The following is a 19820-nucleotide window of genomic DNA, read 5'->3' on the forward strand; positions in this document are numbered from 1 at the left end:
AACTTCCAGCACCATTCAGGAAAAATAGTAGTTATTTTGTTAATGAACATATATTCTTCCTACTTTTTAGGGGAACATAAGAGCAGAGACTCTTCAGAAGCTTCCCATAGGCAAAAGCCATGTGAACAGAAAAGGTTTGCAAGCACAAAGAAATACAAAAGAGATTGTACTCCCTAAACAGGTACTTTTATGCATCCCTTCTCCCTCATTAGATGAAATTTGATGAGTATTGATGCCTTATTTTACACAATGATTAAAAAAAAGAAACAAGAAGGAAAGCCAATATACATACCTGCCTTTGTGTAAGAACTTATTTTGTTGTTTAGTCGCTGGATAAGTACAAGTATTCCCTCCAATTTGCTCACTAATTCAGCTGTAACACTTCCACCTCCTTCCCCCAGAGATTTGGGTTTGCAATTCAGGATGAAATTGCTCCAAGCACGCAGCACGAGTTCAGCATCATCTGCACAGAGCTCTGCCAGGAGCAGACTGTCCCGTACGAGGGTGCTCACAGCACTCTCCACCTTTGCCAAGAGGCGCTGCCACGGCCTGTTGATATCAACCTGCACACAGGCCAGGAGAGAGTCAGCTCATGCAGAACACCGTGCTGCCAGGGCTCCATTTACAAACAGTAAGCTCACAGCAGACTGGCCACTATTAGGCAGGAAGGAGAAATTCTGCCACATTACCAAACCAGTATTTACCTGCTCAAATCCACCCAGGAGCTCAGTTGTATCCATTGCGCTGTTCATCGCCATGATCTTCAGCCGATGGCCCGTGAGATGGGCCAACAGCTCCACCAGACTGGTTTTGCCAACAGCTGCTGGGCCCACCAGGATCACCATCCAGCTCATGTGCACACACTTCATTACAGACTCCAGGGACTGCAGTGAATGATGCAGGAGTGAGAGAGTTCTGCCAGAATGAGGAATATAGTTGCCACGAGAAAGAACTGAATAACCGATCTGAAAGGGACAACAGACAGGCAAATGGAGTTTAGCTGTGCAAGTTGTTTCCTTCCCTATCCCATCACAAAATCCCTTGTCAACAGTTTACCTGAACATTATATGGATTGATGTGAAACTCCCTGGTTCCTGTATACACACTGGCCTCCTGGCCAAAAATGTCTCTGTATACAGAAATAACCTAGAACAGTTAAAACAGCAGAAAGAGACTTATGAGTTCAAGTTATCCACTGTTCCAAAGATTCACTTCTAAAGGTTTACACCTCAAGTATCTTCTCCTCTCAGCTCCACAGCTGTATGACAGTAACTTAACACTGTAAATTACAAGCTCATTTAACTCAAAGTGCAGCAAGCAATGTGAGTGTGAGATGCCCACAGCAACCATTTCATTAATCATAGTTTCCTGAGACTTGAAATACTGTAAGCAGTGTTTCTCTTTAACAAAGTAGTGGGATAGAATTTACTTCATAAATGAGTTCTTTCTTTGGTAACACAGAAAAATGTGACAATGTTACAGGCAGGGGACAGTAAAGCCATGACGAAATAGCCAGTCACATACAACCAGTAACTTCAGTTTCACAATCTGACTTTCCAGTTTAATACCACTTAAATCCTGTGAAATTAAACAAAAAGCACAGGATTTCTAATCAAGAGAGGGATAAGTAGGCAGCAAACATTATTTAATACAGAATCACACAAGAGTATGATATGTTTTAATTTAAGTCCTTTGTTATTCTGCTTGCCTTTATTTACATCAGCTATCTGCTTTTATACTAATTAAATTGATATTTCAAATGGCAAGGGGAGAAGGTATCTATAGCAAACCCCAAAACTCCAAACAAACCTATTTTTAATTTTAAGAGATAAGTGTCCATGAATGAATTGCAAGGAATCTTCAAAGTGGAGACTGAAACTTGGATTTCTATAAATATATCCTGAGCATCTGAAGAGAAAGGAAGGAGAACAATGGCTCACCTTTTCTTTGTCTTCTCTGGTTCTCATTCTTTCTCCATATACTAAAAACACATGCTGGCCTGGATCATAACATCCCGGTGACTGGTCAACAAGCATAAGCTGGCACCAGCGGAAAAGATCACGTAAGTTGAACTCCCAGGGTCCTCCTTTCTGTCCCCACTTTTTTTCAGCCATTACTTCTTTTTCAATCTGAAAAAAATTGGTAGTAATTAAAAAAATAATCATTTATTCCATCCCCAAGCTGGTCTTCAAATATTTTTTTAATGTTGATTGAACTTCTGCCTTTGGCACTGCTGACAAGACAAAGACAACTGAAAGAGCAGGCTGAATTTACTTTGCTGAAGATATGCTAGGAACTAAAGCTTGATTTAGTTTGTCTCTTACTGTTTCTCTTAACACACAGCTTAATTTTGCAGTTTACTGTTGCACTCTTAAATGAATATGCAGTAAGATGCTGACACAAGAGATTTTACCTGAGGTCACAGAATATTACTTTCTCCTGTGTATGAATGTTTTATCTTCTGTGAAAAACAGTGCCTCGTCAAATATCAACAAGGCATCTGATTGTCATGGTACAAGAAATCAGATTTAGTGGTGTTCTTTACTTTCCTCTGCATATATTTCCATCCCTCTTTTTTTACCCACACACTTCTCTATAAAAATGCTTGGAAATAAAACATTACACTTAATTTTTTTCTACTTACTGCATTCTGCCTACTTCTACAGAAAAGAAATTAAAATATGTTTACCTTGTTATTGAAAGCAACCATTTTAGCAATAATGGTTTTATCAATAGCAGGAAACAATGTATTCCCAATGAATTTCATATCTTCTGCTGACAGTGGATCAACATACACCTGTAAAATCAAGAGAATTCAGAGTGTTTTTATCAGAAACCTGCAAGACAGGATCATGATGTAGTTGAAACCAAACAAATAAGCTTACCTGTGTAAATCTATTAAGAAAGGACTTGGGGAGACCCTTCCTTCCACCTCCTTGTCTGTAAGGATTCTGGCATCCAAAAATCTTTGTCGTCTTGTGCTGTACATGAAAATTCATTCCCAGTTCTGGAACATAAATCTCAGCTCTGTGGTCAAAGCATGCATTAAGCCCCTCTAACACAGACTGAGAAGCCAGATTCAACTGAGGAAAGAAAGAAGGATACAATATTAAAGCTGCACAAAACATTTTTGCATAATCTCTAGTCTAATAGTCTGGGATATATAGAAGGAAAAATTCCATTTCATTCCTGTTCTAGAACTAACACAAGTTATTACCACCAGCTACACTGTTATTATACTGGAGCAACTAACACTTCCTTATGTTGACTTGTTATTTGTACTGTGTTTTTTTTCACTGTGATAACAAAACAATTCTCCATTGTAAAACCTGCACTTTCAAGACTTTTTTTCTAAATTTATGTTCATACATTTGTGGCACTCAGGGCATTTTATTTGTTTGTTTGTTTAAATTCAGGCAGTCTCTAGTGGTTGTTGGAAGTGACATTCTTCTCAATAGGGGGGAAAAAAGGAGGTTTACAAGGGGCTAAGGAACTGAAGATTTTGCACTCTGCAGTAATTAGAGTGCATATTGCCAAGAAGGCAGATCTGTCACACACATGGTTGAAAGCACTTGCTACAGGGCACATGAACAATCCTGCAGTGGCAGGAAAGCTTATACTGGCAAGATGGAACTCTTCCCCATCTCAATTAAATCCATAACCAACACAGTATATTAGTCCCAGAAAAACACCTTTTATTTCAGTGAAATTGCATCCATAAAGAACAGTTGTACCAAAACTTCTGTTGACACTCTTCCCTAAAATCTTTCAAATGCAAATCAAACCTATCCTTGGTCTTCTGCAATCATTTAAGCTGGGATTCAATCCTTGTTCTCTTGTCTCAAAACAGTCTAGTCACCACCTGCCTTCATGAAGGGAGGTCATCAGCACTCGTAGGTATTTATTCCACAAGGCAAATCAACCAAATTTGCTCTTCTAGAACATTCCATTTTATTTGTCCCCAAACCTGACCTTACCTCATCTAACACAATCCAGTGTCCAGCCTTTAATGCTGCTAAGAGTGGTCCATCACGCCAGGCAAATTCTCCTCCCTTCCCACCTTCAACAGGCAAGTCTGTCCCAAATAAGTCTGTCACATCCTTTGGGAGAAAAGAACAGAATGGGGAAATTGAAGAATTACAAAATTTAACAAAAGTTCATAAACATTATTTGTCAACTTAACTCCCTTTCCTTTTAATACCTACACTTTAGATCTAATTAATAATTTTCAACAATTGGAAAAAATGCTGAAAGCTTTTTCATTATAGAACCCCAGTGATAAGGTACAATATTTAACAACAAAAGTTTAAATTGCAACAGAAAAGCTAAAAAGCCTTAAAGCTAGTTTCGAGTAATGTTGCAGAAACCAAGAAAAACACAGTAGACAAAGAAAAGCATGGCTTCACCTGAAAAGAACAGAAATATCTGGGAATTGGCACTCAATCACAGAAGCTTACTGCTCTGTCTCCTTCCCCCTCCCATTCAGTTCTGAGACCACTGAGACCAAGAAGGAAAAACTGACATTTCAGACACAGTGTCAAAGTTAAAGAGAACTGCACTTTAAAAGTTACACAAAGCTTCTACCCTGCCATAAACACCAAGTAACGAAGGTAATATTTTATTCTACCGTTTGCTCAGACAGGTTGATTCGAACAAGACAGTTCCCTGAGGCTTTTGCCAGGGCAGCCACCAGGCTGGTCTTGCCCACTCCTGGGGAGCCCTCCAACAGAATAGGTTTGTTAAGCTGTAGGGCTCTTAACAGCCTCTGTGCATTCACTGCTGTAGTCCCAGCATTTAAAGCATAATCTGTCATGTTGTTCCTCTGGAGAACAGGGCCTAAAATAAAGGAAAGATAAACCAGAAAACAATTAAACAATAAAGAATGTTTATGCTGGAGGTGCTGATAGTATGCCTCTGAATGAGCTCACTCTGTCTGTAAATTTATCTCAGCGCAGCAAGCAATGGAGATCCAGCTTGTATGTCATTCTTGGAGACGTGGCACATAGATTTTGTTTGATCCACAGCCACATCTCAGCCCATCTCCACATATTTAAAGTGAATTTTACAAAAAAGCACATAGACATATGATTTATTTTGCCATGAAACCTCAGTATCTCCTGGTTCATGACTTAAAGTAGAGATCTATCCCTGAACAAACATAGATGTATTCTTGCATTTCATTCATGTGAATCTAAAACTCAGAAGCAGCTCTTGAAAAATTGACACTGAGGGATACAATCCAGTCATGCTCCCACACTGCCATTTCTGTGAAGGAACATCCCCTTAGTTAAAACTTTGCTTCTCCTTTATTGTTATTATGGCATACAGTGGGGAGAGAGCACAGAGCTTGTCTGCTGAATTCCAGCCAGTACAGCTCCTTGGACATCACTGCCCCAAATGTGTAATACAGCATTTCTCATGTATAGAAGATATTGATCACCAGTGCATCCTACACAAACTGATACCTGTTTAGTAGGAAAGGGATCCAAAGAGATTCCTTTTGTGAACTAATCAGCAAAGGGGAGCTAAGCAATTTACAAAAAAGCTTTACTTTGCACAATTTTATGCATGACTAACATAATCCATGAATGCCAGAAAGTCCAAATGTGAACAATTAGTACAGCATTAGGAACACACAGGTCCATATGCTAAAAAATAACCAGCTGAGTTAGAAAGCTCAGAGTCATCACTTTTTAGTCTTGTTGTGGTATTTTAAGGGCAAGCAGCAGTGTTTTGTTAGTTCCATTTGCATTCTTTTGTCCCATGAGGAACTGAAATGCAAAAATTAATGATTTTGCCAAAATAGCAGCAAATCTTTGAGAGCCTAGAGCAAGGCATGGCATTAACCTCCATTCTGTTTAGCTTTGTCCTGCTTTCCACACTTGGCACATGGGCCAGGACGAGCTGCAGCTTTAGTTAGTGGAAGTTAACAGGCCTTTTGAGCATGCAAAAGTGACAGAAAATCACAACTCAAAATTTTAAAAAAGCTTTGTTACACCAGAAAAGTCTATGAAAATTAGGCCATTAAGAAGTAATGAAAAAAGAGAATGAACAGATGTGTCTTAATAAAAGTGACTGAGTTGTAATCTACACACTTGGAGGCAGAAAAGGGATTTTTCTAAAGCTTAAGAACTAATAAATTGTTCTATGATGGTTCAGGTATCCTACTTAGATCTAGTGAATAATAAAACTACTGAAAATACAAATCACAGAATAAATGTCCACCCACTCCCACAGTCTCTTGCCTCTTGGAATAAAAAACGGGTGAATTCCCATAAAGTTGTCCATCCATACAAACTCTTTTTCCTTTGTTCTGTCATAAATCTTCAGTTCATTCTTCTGACAATCAGTCAGCTCAAAGAATTGACTCATTTTCTCATGTAAGAATGTCAGGCATTTCTCACGAGCTAATAAAGCTGTATCAGCTGAGCAGGATGTTGTACCTGTAATTAGGAAAGTAAAGTGTGCTTCAAAACATTAACTAGGCACATTCATGTCATGACAAGAAACTCATCCCTTCCTGTGCATGCAGGTTTATATTTTATTTTAATGTTTTCAGTGCTTCCAGTACTATTTACCATGGACAGATGGTTCTGTGAGCCCAGAACTAAGGACACCATATTTCCAACCCCCTTTCTTCTACTGTCACAATCACCCTGATATCTTGCCATAGGCCCCCCCCAGGCTTTCTTTTCTGGCATTTCTTGTGTCTTCCACTTTTCCTCCTCTCCCTTATCTACTATTTATCAGCTGGGCCAGCAGCCAAACACAAAGATGCATTCTCAGCTATGTGCACAGTACAGGCCAGCACAGACAGATGCTGACATGTGCAGTGGGGGAGAGCATGAGAGCATAATATGTGCTCAGGTACTGTGACAGCTCAGTAAAACCACATCAACTCAATAAAAACCACAGGTTTTTCTTAATATGCGTGCTAGCCTTTGTAATATTATTAATCCCTGTAATTTACTTCAGCTTGCTCTATTACTTAAACTCTTGCTGAAACACAGAAAAGGCACATGATGTACAGAAGGTTGTCAAATGGAAGTGAAAATGTCTCCTGGAAGAGTCCCATGCTGCCCCAAAGCATTTTGTTTGCATTGGACTAAAAATATTAATACAAATACAGTGTTTCATATTTTCTGCTAACAAATGAGCACTGAAGACTTACCTGACCCTAATCCATCAATATACACCAAACATGCAGCGTGGATAAAAGACATCCATGGGGAAATGTTACGGTGGCTGCATCCCTTGGCAGAACTTGACTCATCCTCTGCCATGACATTCATAAAATTAACCCAGGCCAAGATGTCTCTCACACTGAGAATACACTGGCGACCAAACTCTTGATTAGTCAGCCATTCAACAAAGTCCATCATGAGTTCTGCTATGTCTGCCCCTAAAAAAAAATTAAAAACAAACAAACAAACCACCAAATAAATTTGAGTTACCATTTTTTTTGGTCCCATCTGCTACACGGTTTTAAAAACATCTTTAAGGCAGGTACAGCTGCATGAGCAATGTAGATGGGTACTCTTTATCCTAGAAACAGAATAAGAGAAGAGAAAGCTCCTGCCTGAGCTCTGGTTACAGTTCCTTTTAAATTCAGGTAACAAGACAGCATCACATGACTAACACTAACAGTGAAGCTGCTGGCAGAAAGTGAAGTGCCAGTTCTTTCAACACTCTATATTAAAACCAAGCTGAGACACTGAAGGGCTGGGGATAGTTCAATTACCTGGATGGTGAAGTAAACACAGCCTTGAATTTACTTCTGGCTAAACACATTCCATACACAGAGAAGGAAGAACAAAGTCCAGAATATAGCATACTGTCCTCAGGGAGAAATGCAGCAGAAAAAGGGTGACAGTGGCGTACATCCCGAGGAAAGGCTGTCAGCCTCCAAACTCCTTACTTCCTGAGCAATATTTGAGTATCAACACACAGAAATACCTACCCTTGTGCTTTACTGCACCCAGAGACAATCCTGGATGAAGATTGTGTTTTACAATCTGTATCAAATCCTCACGGCCATTGCTCTGCGGACACCAAATTTCTGTAAATCTGTTGCGCAGCGCAGGGGAAAGCTGCAAACAAGCAGAGTGACAGAGCAATTAAATTAAAGATTCATTACAACATCTTCCCTAAAGGTCAGTTAACAACAGCCTTGTAGTCACTGTAATTGTAAACAATAAATAAAATGAACAAGATAGATATTTCCTTCTAATTTTGACAGAGACACTTTGTAAGAAAATCTTTCAAAGAAGAAGGATTTTTAAGACTTCTAGTAGTGGCATCAATGCAGGAAATGGGTGATATAGAAAGTTCAAAAGAATATGGGAAGAAACTGAGGTGGTTTGCAATCACCAAAGCTCCATTTCATTTCAGGACACCATGTATCAAACAATGGCTCTGTATTCTCCCTTTGCTTACAGAGGCAAACCACAACATGGAAATTTGCCTTCAATTACAGCTTGTTTCTTTAATTCCTCTCTTCCTTGGCTGAATTTGTCAAACAAAAATTAGTAGCAAAAAAGCAATCTAGAAATAAATCCTACTTAAACACATGGCTTCAATGAGTGGTAAATGGAGTACCCATCTTCTTTTGAGTAAAAGAGCTTCTGGTCCTTTTTCATCAACCTAGCTTCCAACATTGCTTAAAAGTTGTAGGTTTTTTTTGTTTTACAGGTTTTGTTTTTTTAAACATGTTTAAAATTACTTAATTCTCAACTTCAGAAACAATTTTTTCATTTAATGAAAAAGCTCTTTTGGGATGCGATGTTTATTATTCACTAAGAAACACAAGATGGCCATCACTTTCTGAACAGCATTAAGGAGAAAAATCTGATATGCAACTTTGTACTACCCCAGAGACATGGATTTACTTGCTTCACAAGTCACAGCTCCTGTACTTGAATATTCTATGTATCAAGCCTAACTCGAGTATTTAGAGGCCTGAAGCTTCTTTTGACATTTTGCTGAGTATTCATTTATAATGCCAAAGTGATAGCCCACAGAAGTGGCAGAAAACAGATTCACCCCAATCCTCCTTTAGAGTGATGAAGCAGATGCCAACTAGAAAGCACTGGATGCCAGAATTGGCATGATGCATTTTTGCATTGTACCTCCAACCAGTTAATGGTCAGTAATGACCAGAAGATGCATGCTGTACTTCCAGATGTTTTGGCATTTACCTCTTTTTTCCCAAAGTCACCTCCTGGGTTCATGGTCGCAAGGATCCGGAATTTCTTTCCTGCAACTAACAGTTCTACTTCATTCTCCTCATCATCTTGGCCACCTTTTTCAGCAAGTACCAATGTCTTTTCAGCTTCAAGAACACTAGAGAGAAGGTAAAAAAAAATTGCTTAAATTTTGCTCCACACTTCAAAAGATCACTAAAAAATGAAACTCATATTAATTGGCCTGGATAAACTTTCCTTTACCCAATATAATGGGTAACAGAAAAGACTAAAATGAGGGATACTGCTGCAAATAGATAATGAATTTGAATTTATATTTTAGTTGTTCTGGGGGTTTTCTTTACACACACACAAAAGAGGGGGAAAACCAGATTTTGTTTTTGGGATTTGACAAGATATTCATAATTTCAAAAGCTCTCTGGCAGGCTGAAAGCATTAATACTGCAAATGGTAAACCAGAGATTTTACTTTCAAGTTTTATTTGTACCATTGTCCTTTACAGCGAGAGAGCAGCTCACCTAAGCCAGGAAACAAAAGTGCCTAAAAGAAGTCAGATTTACCCCACTCATGTTTGGATAATGAACACTGAGGATGCTTAGTACTACCCCATTTCAGACATACCTGTTAAGTCGCTCTAGTACAGAATCATCAGCTAAAGAAATCTCATCAAGGAGGAAAAAACCCTCCTCCTTCATTGCTAAAACAAGAGGACCATCACACCACTCAAAGAGTCTAGAGCCTTCGGATTCCTCCTAAGAAAAGGAAAAAAAGTGAGAAGTGGTAACTGCTCCTTTTTACTTCCATGGGGACACCACCCAAGGTATTACAAACCTGCTCCTTGGCCCTCTGCCGGACCGGTCGCAGCCCTCCCAGGAAGTCTGATGTCTCCATGTGCAGGTGGCAGTTCACTGAGTACAGCTTCTGATCTGCTAATGCTGCAAAGATCTGACAAATCGTGGTTTTACCACACCTGCAACCAAGTAATTTGATTTAAAAGGATGAACTAAAAAAAAGAAGCAAACCAAGCAATCAGCTCACTCTGGACAGGATTCATACTTTCATTGAAGAGCTATGAGGCAAAGGCCCAGCACACAAATTTTCTTCTGCTCCCTTTCACTGAAAGAAATGTATGCAAAGTGAAGCCATTTTTGGCACAACTGTTGCTGATTTGCACAAGAGACCTTTTAAAATTAAATTAAACTAAAATCAATTAAATTTAAATCAATAGCTGTATTGATGGATTTCTGCATGTTCAAAGTCAAATTTATTTCAGCTTGCCCTTCCAGATACTACCAGCCTATCATTTCACTGAACTCGAAATGCTACATGTCTAGACCAAGCCTAAGTCTGATGGAATAAACTGCTGAGCATCTAGTTTTCATTTACTACCCAAATAAATTTTCCTTCTCTCTTTTCTTGCATTTTTCTTTCCTTCTATTCCATAAAAATTTACTCTACAAATTTATTACCAACACAAGAGCAGACAGTATCTACGTCCATGACCTCCACTACCGTATATGATGTGGAGAAGTGGCAGCAAGATTATATATTCATTTTCCTACTTTTATGTAACTTCTATGTAGTTACACAATGCAGATGAACTCACCAAAGACACAGGTTAAATGAGATGCATCTGCTTCCCCCCAGAAAGGAACTGTGAAAAACAGCAGCTGCAAGTCTTCCATGAGACAGGCTCAAATTAAAAGATCCCAGATGAAAGTAGCACTGAAGCCCACGCAATGCTTTTGTCTCCAGCTCAGTAGCTGGTACAGAACATCATAAAAAGCAAGATTACCCAGTGTCTCCCACCAGCAGTACTGGTTCACCAAACTCCAGGGCTCGTCCCACCAAAATGGCAAGTCTCCTCATCCCCTGAGTCCAGACAACATGGCTGAAATCTCTGTCCATCACTGACATCCATGTGGAAGACTTAGCTGCACAACACAAAGCAATCCATCAGCTTCAGTCCATCTAGAGATCATCTACCAGTGGGGCCCCTCGAGGAAACTCACCCAGCAGCTTTTTGACACTTTCCCCTGAGAAGAGAGACTCAGGATATATTTTTTTCTTGAAGTGTTTTTCAATGACATTTTGAATGACATCCACCTCCTCCTGTTTCCTGACTCTGCCTGCCAGAAGCATAAAACCTACAAAACAGAGGAAGAGAAGAAAGCAATTACTACCTGGGTAATCAGCAACAAAAATTTCCACTTCAGAAGTGGGGACTGGAAAGCAATTCTACAGACACTTAACAAAGCTGGGGCAGCAGAGCTCACCATCATTTGCCAAGTGCTGAAGCCAGTCGTACTCCTTCTGCAGCTGCTCTGCCAGCCGGTACCTCTCAGCCCAGCGGAACAGGTCCCGCAGGGTAATGAAGCCGTGCTTCCCGGCAAACACCGTGGAACCTCTGCGGTAAGACTGCCACAAGAACAAATGTGAGCTATCTTCTCATCAACCTGTCCAAATACTTCTAGCAAAGCTAATCACCCCTCTCTGCAGTGACACTGCAACAAGAAAATTCTATGAATAACTACCTAAAAAAGTTCAGAAAAGTCACAATGTCTAAACACTAACTCCTTTTAGGCAGGTATTTGATGAGCATTAGGAACTAAATAATTTAGATAATGATAATTTTAAGAAAAAACAACTAAGAATAGAATATTCTTAGTTGCTACCTGGAATAAAACTAAATCCAGCTTATGCTGCAATAATTGCTTTTAAATACAAGGTAGTTTTAGTTACATACTAAGTGTCAAACGTCTGTTGAATACAGGAGAATCTAAACATATCCAAAATTGCTGCTTAAAAATAATACCAAATTTCACATGACCCAAAGATCCCTACAAATCCAATTCTGTACTTTGGCTCCAGAGCAAGGGATAATTCTACACATTAAATCCCAAGGTGTCTGTTTTTTTGGTGGGTTGTATTTTTGCTCCTAGCTTTCTTTCAAATCTGACATCACCTTTCCTAGCCTTAGTCTTAACCATTGAAAATTAGTACCTTGGTGGGTTCTCTCCGTGATTTAGGATTTTAAATATACTTCAGCTAACAATACCTCCCCCGTGAAGGAATTTCTGTTTCTTTGTGCATGTTACTTTGATGTTTGGATTTCTTACACTAAAAGAAAAAAAAATACTCTCATACTTGCAGGTCTAACATGACTTTGACAAGCTTGCTGCAGTAAGAAGGTGGCAAACTGCATCGCTTGTGCAGGATGGTTTCCAGTTCAGCACTTGGCAGCTCATCAAAATGCAGCTCCACAAAACGATTTCTGAAGGCTCTGGACAAAACCTAAAATATGAGACCACACCAGTGTTTGAACTTTTTCCTTTGATATTGCTCATAGATATTCCCCTACACATCCAAAGGAAATAAGGATAGTGTCATAGCATACAAATTAACACACACACATATCAACATTGAAAGAAAGCATAATAGACAGATTGGATGATGAGAAAGCTTTCAAACGGACTGGGTGTTTTAAGAGCATAGGCAGCTAGGCATTACAAAGCCACAAGCTTACTCTCCTTACAATGGGAGTATTGGAAGGGTAAAAGTGATAAAACTTTTTAGGCTGAGACAGTTTTATAGGTAAAGCAAAAGGTGCATGTGCAAGGAAAGCAAAATTAGCAATTCATTCATCACTTCACATCAATAGGCAGGTATTCAGCCATCTCCAGGAAAAAAGGGCTTCATCACACACCAGTGTTACTTAGGGAAACAAACACTGAACTCCCCTTCCTCCTCCTCCTCCTCCTGCCCCCAGTTTTGACTGCTGAGCACAGTGCCATATGACATGGAACATCCCTTTGGGCAGTTGGGGTCAGCTGTCCCAGCTGTATCACCTCACAGCACCTCATGCACCCCCCCACCTACTCCACAAGTACATGGGGCAGTGTGAGAAGCACAAAAGGCCTTGAATCAGTCCAAGCTTCGCCCAGCAATCATTAAGACATCCCTGTGCCATCAACACTGTTTTGATCACAAATCCAAGCACAGCACCATACCAGTCACCATGAAGAAAATTACCTATTCCAGACAAGAAACAGTACAAAATGGACTTGTACAGCTCAAGTAGAATCTCTTTCCCAGTGCTCTTGGACAAGAAATGCTGATTCAAGTATAATATACATGAAGTTTGGTTCACTAAATCACTTAAATCATAACTACCTAAAATTAATTAGAAATTCTGTATCCATGAAACAAGTAACTCACCTAAACAGAGCCCAGCTGTACTGACAGTCCACAGCCACCTCAACTCTCTCTCTCTCTCTAAATTCATGCTGCTATACATCATTACATTTTCCCATCACACTCTATGTGTGAGAGAGATTAACTCCCTGAAGTCTTGGCTACCCAAAAGGAACAGATCATACAGACCTTTCTGCCACCATAGAGACCTGGAGGGTTCTGAGTGGCAAAGAGCATGAAGCGAGGGTGAGCTTTGACAACCTCCTGGGTCTCAGTAATGAACAGCTCCCTGTTATCATCCAACAAGCGGTTGAGAGCCTCCAGAACATCAGTGGGAGCCAAATTCAACTCATCTAGAACAATCCAGTAGCCCTTTCTCATTGCATCTATGAGAATGCCTTGGGGGGAACAGAAAAATGCCTAGTTAAAAATCTTATGAAGCAAATCTAACAGAAGCATCCACTCAAATACTTTCAGCAACCCATTTCATTCAGGATGAACACTAATCCAGAGAAGGAAGCAACAGTACTGTTTAAGTTGTTGTTGGCTTAGCATCTTTAGGTCCCATAGGACAAGCATAAGGAGACTTTCCAAAATTCATTGAAATTCACACAAGTGATTATCATTAAAGTGCAACTGCTAACTTTATGACAGGTCATCTCTCTAACTAACTTTATGACAGGTCATCTCTCTATTGTAATAAACCAGACAAGTTAATCAGAAAAGGGGGGAAAAAACTCCCAGCCACTGAAATGGGACAGGAATTTGGAGTATATGGAACATGCTCACTTACCTTCCTTAAATACCAGCTTTCCAGAGGCATCTGATGTGTAACAGCCAATATATTCTTGGATATCAGTATGCTCATGGTTGTTGATCCTTACACAATGATTCCCAGTGGCAGCAGCTAACCAGCGAATTAAACTGGTTTTACCAACAGAGGTCTCTCCTTGAATCAGTACTGGATGAGTCCTAAAAGCCATGACCAAAATAGTGGGTTAGAAGCATGAGCCATGACTTTCTCACACACAAGATGTCAACATTGTTAAATCACACTACCAAAGCACCACCACTTAACTCATTTGGGGTATCCAGGAACACACACTAACAGGGAAATAAAAATATCTTTACTCCCAAGTGCTAACAGCTACCCATGAAGCTTTTCATGGCAGTGTGAAATAAGCAGGTTATTCTAACTGCAAATTTCTAGATCAGAATTTAAATAAAACTAGGTATGGCAGTAAGATGGTTTAAGGAAACAAAAAACACATGTATAAATTTCAAGTCACTCTATAATGAAAAGTTAACTGTAAAGTAGAAGGAAAATAGACATTATTCATCCAAACAATAAAGATTAGAGGGACACCAACAACTCAAGGCCTAAACAAACATAATTACATTATTTTTTTAAAGTAAGAAGTTAAAACACTTACCCTGCAGAAACAACCCTGACAATGTCCTTCAGATTAAGCTTAACTGAAGGGGTGAGCACGTAACTCTCATCTACTGTAGGTTCTTTGTCCCCAGCTGAAATCCAGTACCCTTCTATAAGTATGAAACTCCCTCCTTTAGGTTTTGGTATTTGCTAAGGAGACATGACAGAAATAACAGATTATACAGATGGGTTTCAATTTGCTAATGAAAACAACTACTGTCACACCACTGCTACATATTCTCTAAAGAAATTTTTAATTAATCCCTGAGCACTCCTGCAGTAACCACTGTCCCCTTGCCACAGAATGCAAATTACAGGAAAAACCTGACCAGATTATTTCAGGGTCATGAAGCAGAAATCCTTGCCAGTGGCATGAAGATGAAAATGTCTCAAGAGTCTTAGCACTGAAATTTGAAGGGCATTTACAAGCAGGAGCTTTGCTTTTATCTTTTTTATATATTTATACACATTTTCCGGCATGAAAGGGTTTATTTTGAAACAAATACCCATCTCCTTAACTGGCTTCCCCATCCCCCATGCAAACTCATGCTGGGTTCCCAGCACTACTGACATTCTTCCTTTCCCATAAGAGACAAAGCACAGATGCTTCTTCATATCCATATGTTCTGCATTCAGTCTAAAAATACAAAGCCTGAAAAAGCTTGTCCAAAGTCTGTGAAAGCTTTACAGTTGGAACCACTGCATTAAGCTGTCCACACTCCACAGTGCTTCAGTTATTCAGGCTTCCATATTTTTTCAAATTAATAAATAAAACCAGCTAACACATCAACATTCAAGCAAAGTAAAAAACTAGAAAAGAATGGCATTAATTTTTTCCACTTCTTAACTTTGTAAAATGAAAAACACACTGCAAGAATGAAATGTAGAGGAAAATCAAGGGAAGACAACTCAAAATAAATTCTACATTAAATACTAGACAGCTCTTCATAATCTTAGTTGCTTACCTGCTTGAGAAGGCTTTTGATGTTGCCAGAGACTATATGCCGGCATATCAGCTTTTGAACCACTGGGTGAGAACCTCTGTCAAGCTGTGTCAGGAAACTCAAACAGAAGCCCTAAGAAGAAGAATTATTTTCAGTGATAAACAAGAAAAATAAGGAAAAAACATACAGATTAAAGAACCATTTCTGTTCAATACTGAACTTAGAGAAGATTATCCTTTACCCAAACAACCTCTTAGTGAATACACACTGAGCACATGCCAGCCCAGGTAATCACCTCATACAGGGAGCGTGCTATGCTGCCACAGGGATTGGATGCTGCAAATCTCAGGGCCCTGCACAGGGTACGGAGACTGTAGTGAGGTCTGTGGCCAGTTCCATCCACCAGCTTGGTTTCTGCTTCCTTTCTCACAGACAAATAGAAGCTGCAAAAATACAGTTACATAGAGCTGTTACTGATCAGCCACTGCTCCAAGCAATCAAAGCCCAAGTATGAACACTTCAGTTTATCCCCAACTGTTAACTTTTCTCAAAAGCTCCAGGTTGGGAAAGCCATGCCAAGCTCTGCCATCTGTACAGTCAGTGAAGCACAGCAACAGAGTATTTTTAGAGCCGTATTTCTGACAGAGTTTGATACACAGAGAGTGACTATAAACTCCAGATATTCTAAACATGAGATAGTTCACCTCACACTAGGGGAAAGGAAGGTTACTCTGGACAAACACAAAAGACTTTCTTCAGAATTATCTACAGAAGCAAACCATTGTAGTCTCCCAGACATGAAAGAGGACTGAAACAACAATGCTATATAACTGGTGCCACCAAGAAAACAATTCTGAGTTTCAAAAAATTAAAATCTCCTTCCCACAAATACAGAAACCTGCAGAATTAAAGAGATGGATGTCTATATTCTTCTGTTTCCTACAGTTATGCCAACTGCTGCATGGAGAGCATTATAGTATTTCCCAAAGCAGGCTAACCACAGACTATCACCACATACTTATTTTTTTGTGACTTATTTCGTCAAGAATTTAAAAAGATTACAGTCAACTTACTTCACAATTCCTTGTACTGTATTTCTGCTCACATTCAAGCTTCTCAGATAATCCATTATAAGAATTTGCAAGTCTCCTTCATTTCTCAATTCTTCTACATAAAGTTCAGTAAACCTGCAAGAATCAAATCAATCTGTAGCACTTCAGATACCTGACCATATGGAAAAATAATGTTGTCTATAAATCCCACGGCATATAACATTTTAAATTTGTAATTAACAGTTAAAGCTGCAGACCTATATACTGTCCAACCTACAGACAGACTCAAGAAGCAGAGCAGTTGAAAAATAAGGTATTACTAATATTTTCAAGTAATTTATCTGAATTAGTTTAACATCTTAGACTGATAGTGAACAGTGTGATTTAAATTACAAATTTAAACAATTTGCAATAGATACTCAAATGTTACAGCCTAAACAACAAAGTACTGACACAGCAGTAGCTATTTTTGACAAATAGTAGTAGGTATTTTTGACAAATAGAAATATAAATTCATTTAAACTTAGTAAGTTATGCTGATGCTGAAATCTCTTTTCTTCTGTATTACACTAATTTTCTTTCCTTTCACTGGTCTGCAAGAGAGCCAAGAGCAATAAAACTTTACTTTGCCACTAATTTCTACAAATGACTAGTTACACATAGCTAGTGCATCTCTAGAGTCTTGCCCAGTGTTTATGAATCTGGAAAGGGACTACATATGCAACTTTTGGCACTCATGAGTGAAACTGCATCAAGGAGGAGATGTGTGCATACAGGAACAGGTAACGGTACTGAAGAATGGATTTGTCTCAATTCCAATTGCCTTGCCACATTTTAAATGTGCTGAGACCACATATCAAATATTGGGTGCCACCATGCAAATCACCTTCCTTTTGAGTAAACAACACTGGATATTCAGCTTTTTGCAAGGATCATCAACACTTCTAAGTTAAGAGAAAGGCTGCTAAGCAGACACCAAGCACTTACCTGTCTTTTTCTCTCCCATCAGGAACATAATGCTTTTAGCATTATACTGCAGTACCTGGGAATGCTGCAGTAACATTCCCAGGTGCTGACAGCTTCAATGTGAGGAATAATCATTTCCTGTTCCCAATGACAACACTCTACACTACTGCTAGACCATTTGCTCATGGCTCAGCTACTTCCAAGTGTTTTGCTGACTCTATTTCATGAAAAACCTTCACTATACATCTCTCACAGGTAGTAAATGAGTTCATAATTGCATCCTCAGGCTTCAGATAAAGCATTCTTCACTGGGCAACTCCTGAAACTAATTAAACTCTGAAAAAGACAGTGACTATTTTGTCCCAGAATCATTATTTCCTACCTGTTTCTTATTCCTAGAGGAAGATTTCTCTTTCCAACATCTGTAGCTGGATTCATGCACGCAAACAAGCGAAAATCAGGGTGACGGACAAGAGGCTCTAAAGCAAAACAGAAATAAAAGGCAAAGTTCATGATAAACACAGGATATTTATATGTTAAATAAGGTGTATTTGATCTAAAGCAATTTTCTATTGCTGCACTACTACATTTCCTCCATTTCCTTCATTTCCTTAAAAATGCCAGCATCAAGAATTTTCAGAGAATAATCCCATGTGATTTTATCAGAAGTACCTGCATCTTCACAACAGCCACAGGCAAGTAAAACCCTGACTTTTTTGTGTGTAGCAAGATGTTGTAACAACACAAAACACTTCAAAAATTATGTCAGCCCTAAACCTGGAACTCCTTTTGCCTCTTTCAGAACAATAGCCAGTGCTTCCCTCAGCCAGAAGAAAATAAAGCCTGGGATGCTTACACAACATTTGCCTCTCTCTGTAGCTTCTGAGAGCAGCATTCAGCAACTGCAGTTTTCTATCTTTACATCTCTAAACGGAGTTAACTTTCTACACAGCAGTGCTCACACTGCTGTTGAGAACAGACCACTTGCAAAGAAGTATGAAATCTACAAAGAGCACATTGCTCTCTTGTGCACACGTTCATTTTAATGGTAAATGATCTCAACTTATTTTGAGCTACATAGAATAGGGAACTCAGCTGAGCACCAAGATAAGGCATAAGCAAGCATAGAAATTGTACCTGTGTCTCCTCTGTCCAGTAACACCAGTGACCCAGATGATCCTTCCAATAAACCACTCAGGCACTCCAAAGTCTCTGCTGCAGCCAAGTTAATCTCATCCAATAAAATCCACTCTCCATTTTTTACTGCTTGCGCCAGAGTACCCTAAAAGAAAGATCAATTTGTTAAACATGTTGCCAGGAATGAAATGCCAACTGAAGCATTCAGATACTGGAATTACTTGGTGTGCAATCTATGGCTCGATTAGACAAATGGCAATTCCAGACCTTTTACAGGAATAGCAGTTTTACTGCTCTCCCTCAATAACAGCAATCATTTTGCCAGTCACAGAAGTCACACAGTTACCATATCATTGGACCAGTTACCAGTTAGACTGGCTCAAATACAACAGATTTAAGATCCCTTTTTTGAGCAATCTAGCACTGTGGTGCATAGGTGCAGTACCACATGAGAATAAAGTTAATCCAAAGAAATCCAAAGACACAAGCAGTATTATGCTCCTAAGGAATCTGTACCCTGTTAATTAACACTATATTAAGTCAGAGGTTCTCCAACTACTCACAAATACATTTTTCTATAGAGGACTGGTCAGCATTTCACACACTTTACATGAAATTTGAGAGAATATATTCAGATTATTGGGGTGACAATAAACAAGCATAAATAAATCTCATGGTTTTTCCTAATCACACATAATGTCTTCAAAACATATTACAGGTTTGAAACATTTGGAAAAATCACTTCTACATAAACAGCACAGATTCTTAATATTAAATCCTTCACAGGATTCCCTAGCCAGAAGCAAGACCTACTGGAGACTGATCAAGAAGTTTTTTCTAATCTCCTAGAATTAAAAAGAAGATATGACATACTGATATTTTTGTCATA

At 39.1% G+C, this 19820-nt stretch overlaps 1 protein-coding gene across 1 annotated transcript in view; it reads right to left on the reverse strand.

Annotated features, from left to right (window-relative positions):
* Window positions 1-19820, reverse strand: part of MDN1 (midasin AAA ATPase 1) — a 92168-nt gene that overhangs the window by 47451 nt on the left and 24897 nt on the right. The window contains exons 18-43 of the mRNA XM_063153010.1: window positions 18932-19076; window positions 18177-18273; window positions 16850-16963; window positions 16072-16219; window positions 15798-15908; window positions 14831-14982; window positions 14191-14369; window positions 13587-13795; window positions 12351-12497; window positions 11480-11621; window positions 11216-11350; window positions 10999-11137; window positions 10035-10173; window positions 9825-9955; window positions 9198-9342; window positions 7961-8090; window positions 7172-7402; window positions 6246-6443; window positions 4628-4836; window positions 3978-4100; window positions 2886-3083; window positions 2690-2797; window positions 1941-2129; window positions 1057-1146; window positions 705-965; window positions 293-563 (exon numbers count right to left, since the gene is read on the reverse strand). Coding sequence (XP_063009080.1) covers window positions 293-563; window positions 705-965; window positions 1057-1146; window positions 1941-2129; window positions 2690-2797; window positions 2886-3083; window positions 3978-4100; window positions 4628-4836; window positions 6246-6443; window positions 7172-7402; window positions 7961-8090; window positions 9198-9342; window positions 9825-9955; window positions 10035-10173; window positions 10999-11137; window positions 11216-11350; window positions 11480-11621; window positions 12351-12497; window positions 13587-13795; window positions 14191-14369; window positions 14831-14982; window positions 15798-15908; window positions 16072-16219; window positions 16850-16963; window positions 18177-18273; window positions 18932-19076 — 4141 coding nt within the window. The remainder of the gene's footprint in view (window positions 1-292; window positions 564-704; window positions 966-1056; window positions 1147-1940; window positions 2130-2689; window positions 2798-2885; window positions 3084-3977; window positions 4101-4627; window positions 4837-6245; window positions 6444-7171; window positions 7403-7960; window positions 8091-9197; window positions 9343-9824; window positions 9956-10034; window positions 10174-10998; window positions 11138-11215; window positions 11351-11479; window positions 11622-12350; window positions 12498-13586; window positions 13796-14190; window positions 14370-14830; window positions 14983-15797; window positions 15909-16071; window positions 16220-16849; window positions 16964-18176; window positions 18274-18931; window positions 19077-19820) is intronic.

Source organism: Melospiza melodia, chromosome 3 (genome assembly GCF_035770615.1).
Source record: "Melospiza melodia melodia isolate bMelMel2 chromosome 3, bMelMel2.pri, whole genome shotgun sequence".
Lineage (NCBI taxonomy): Eukaryota > Metazoa > Chordata > Aves > Passeriformes > Passerellidae > Melospiza > Melospiza melodia.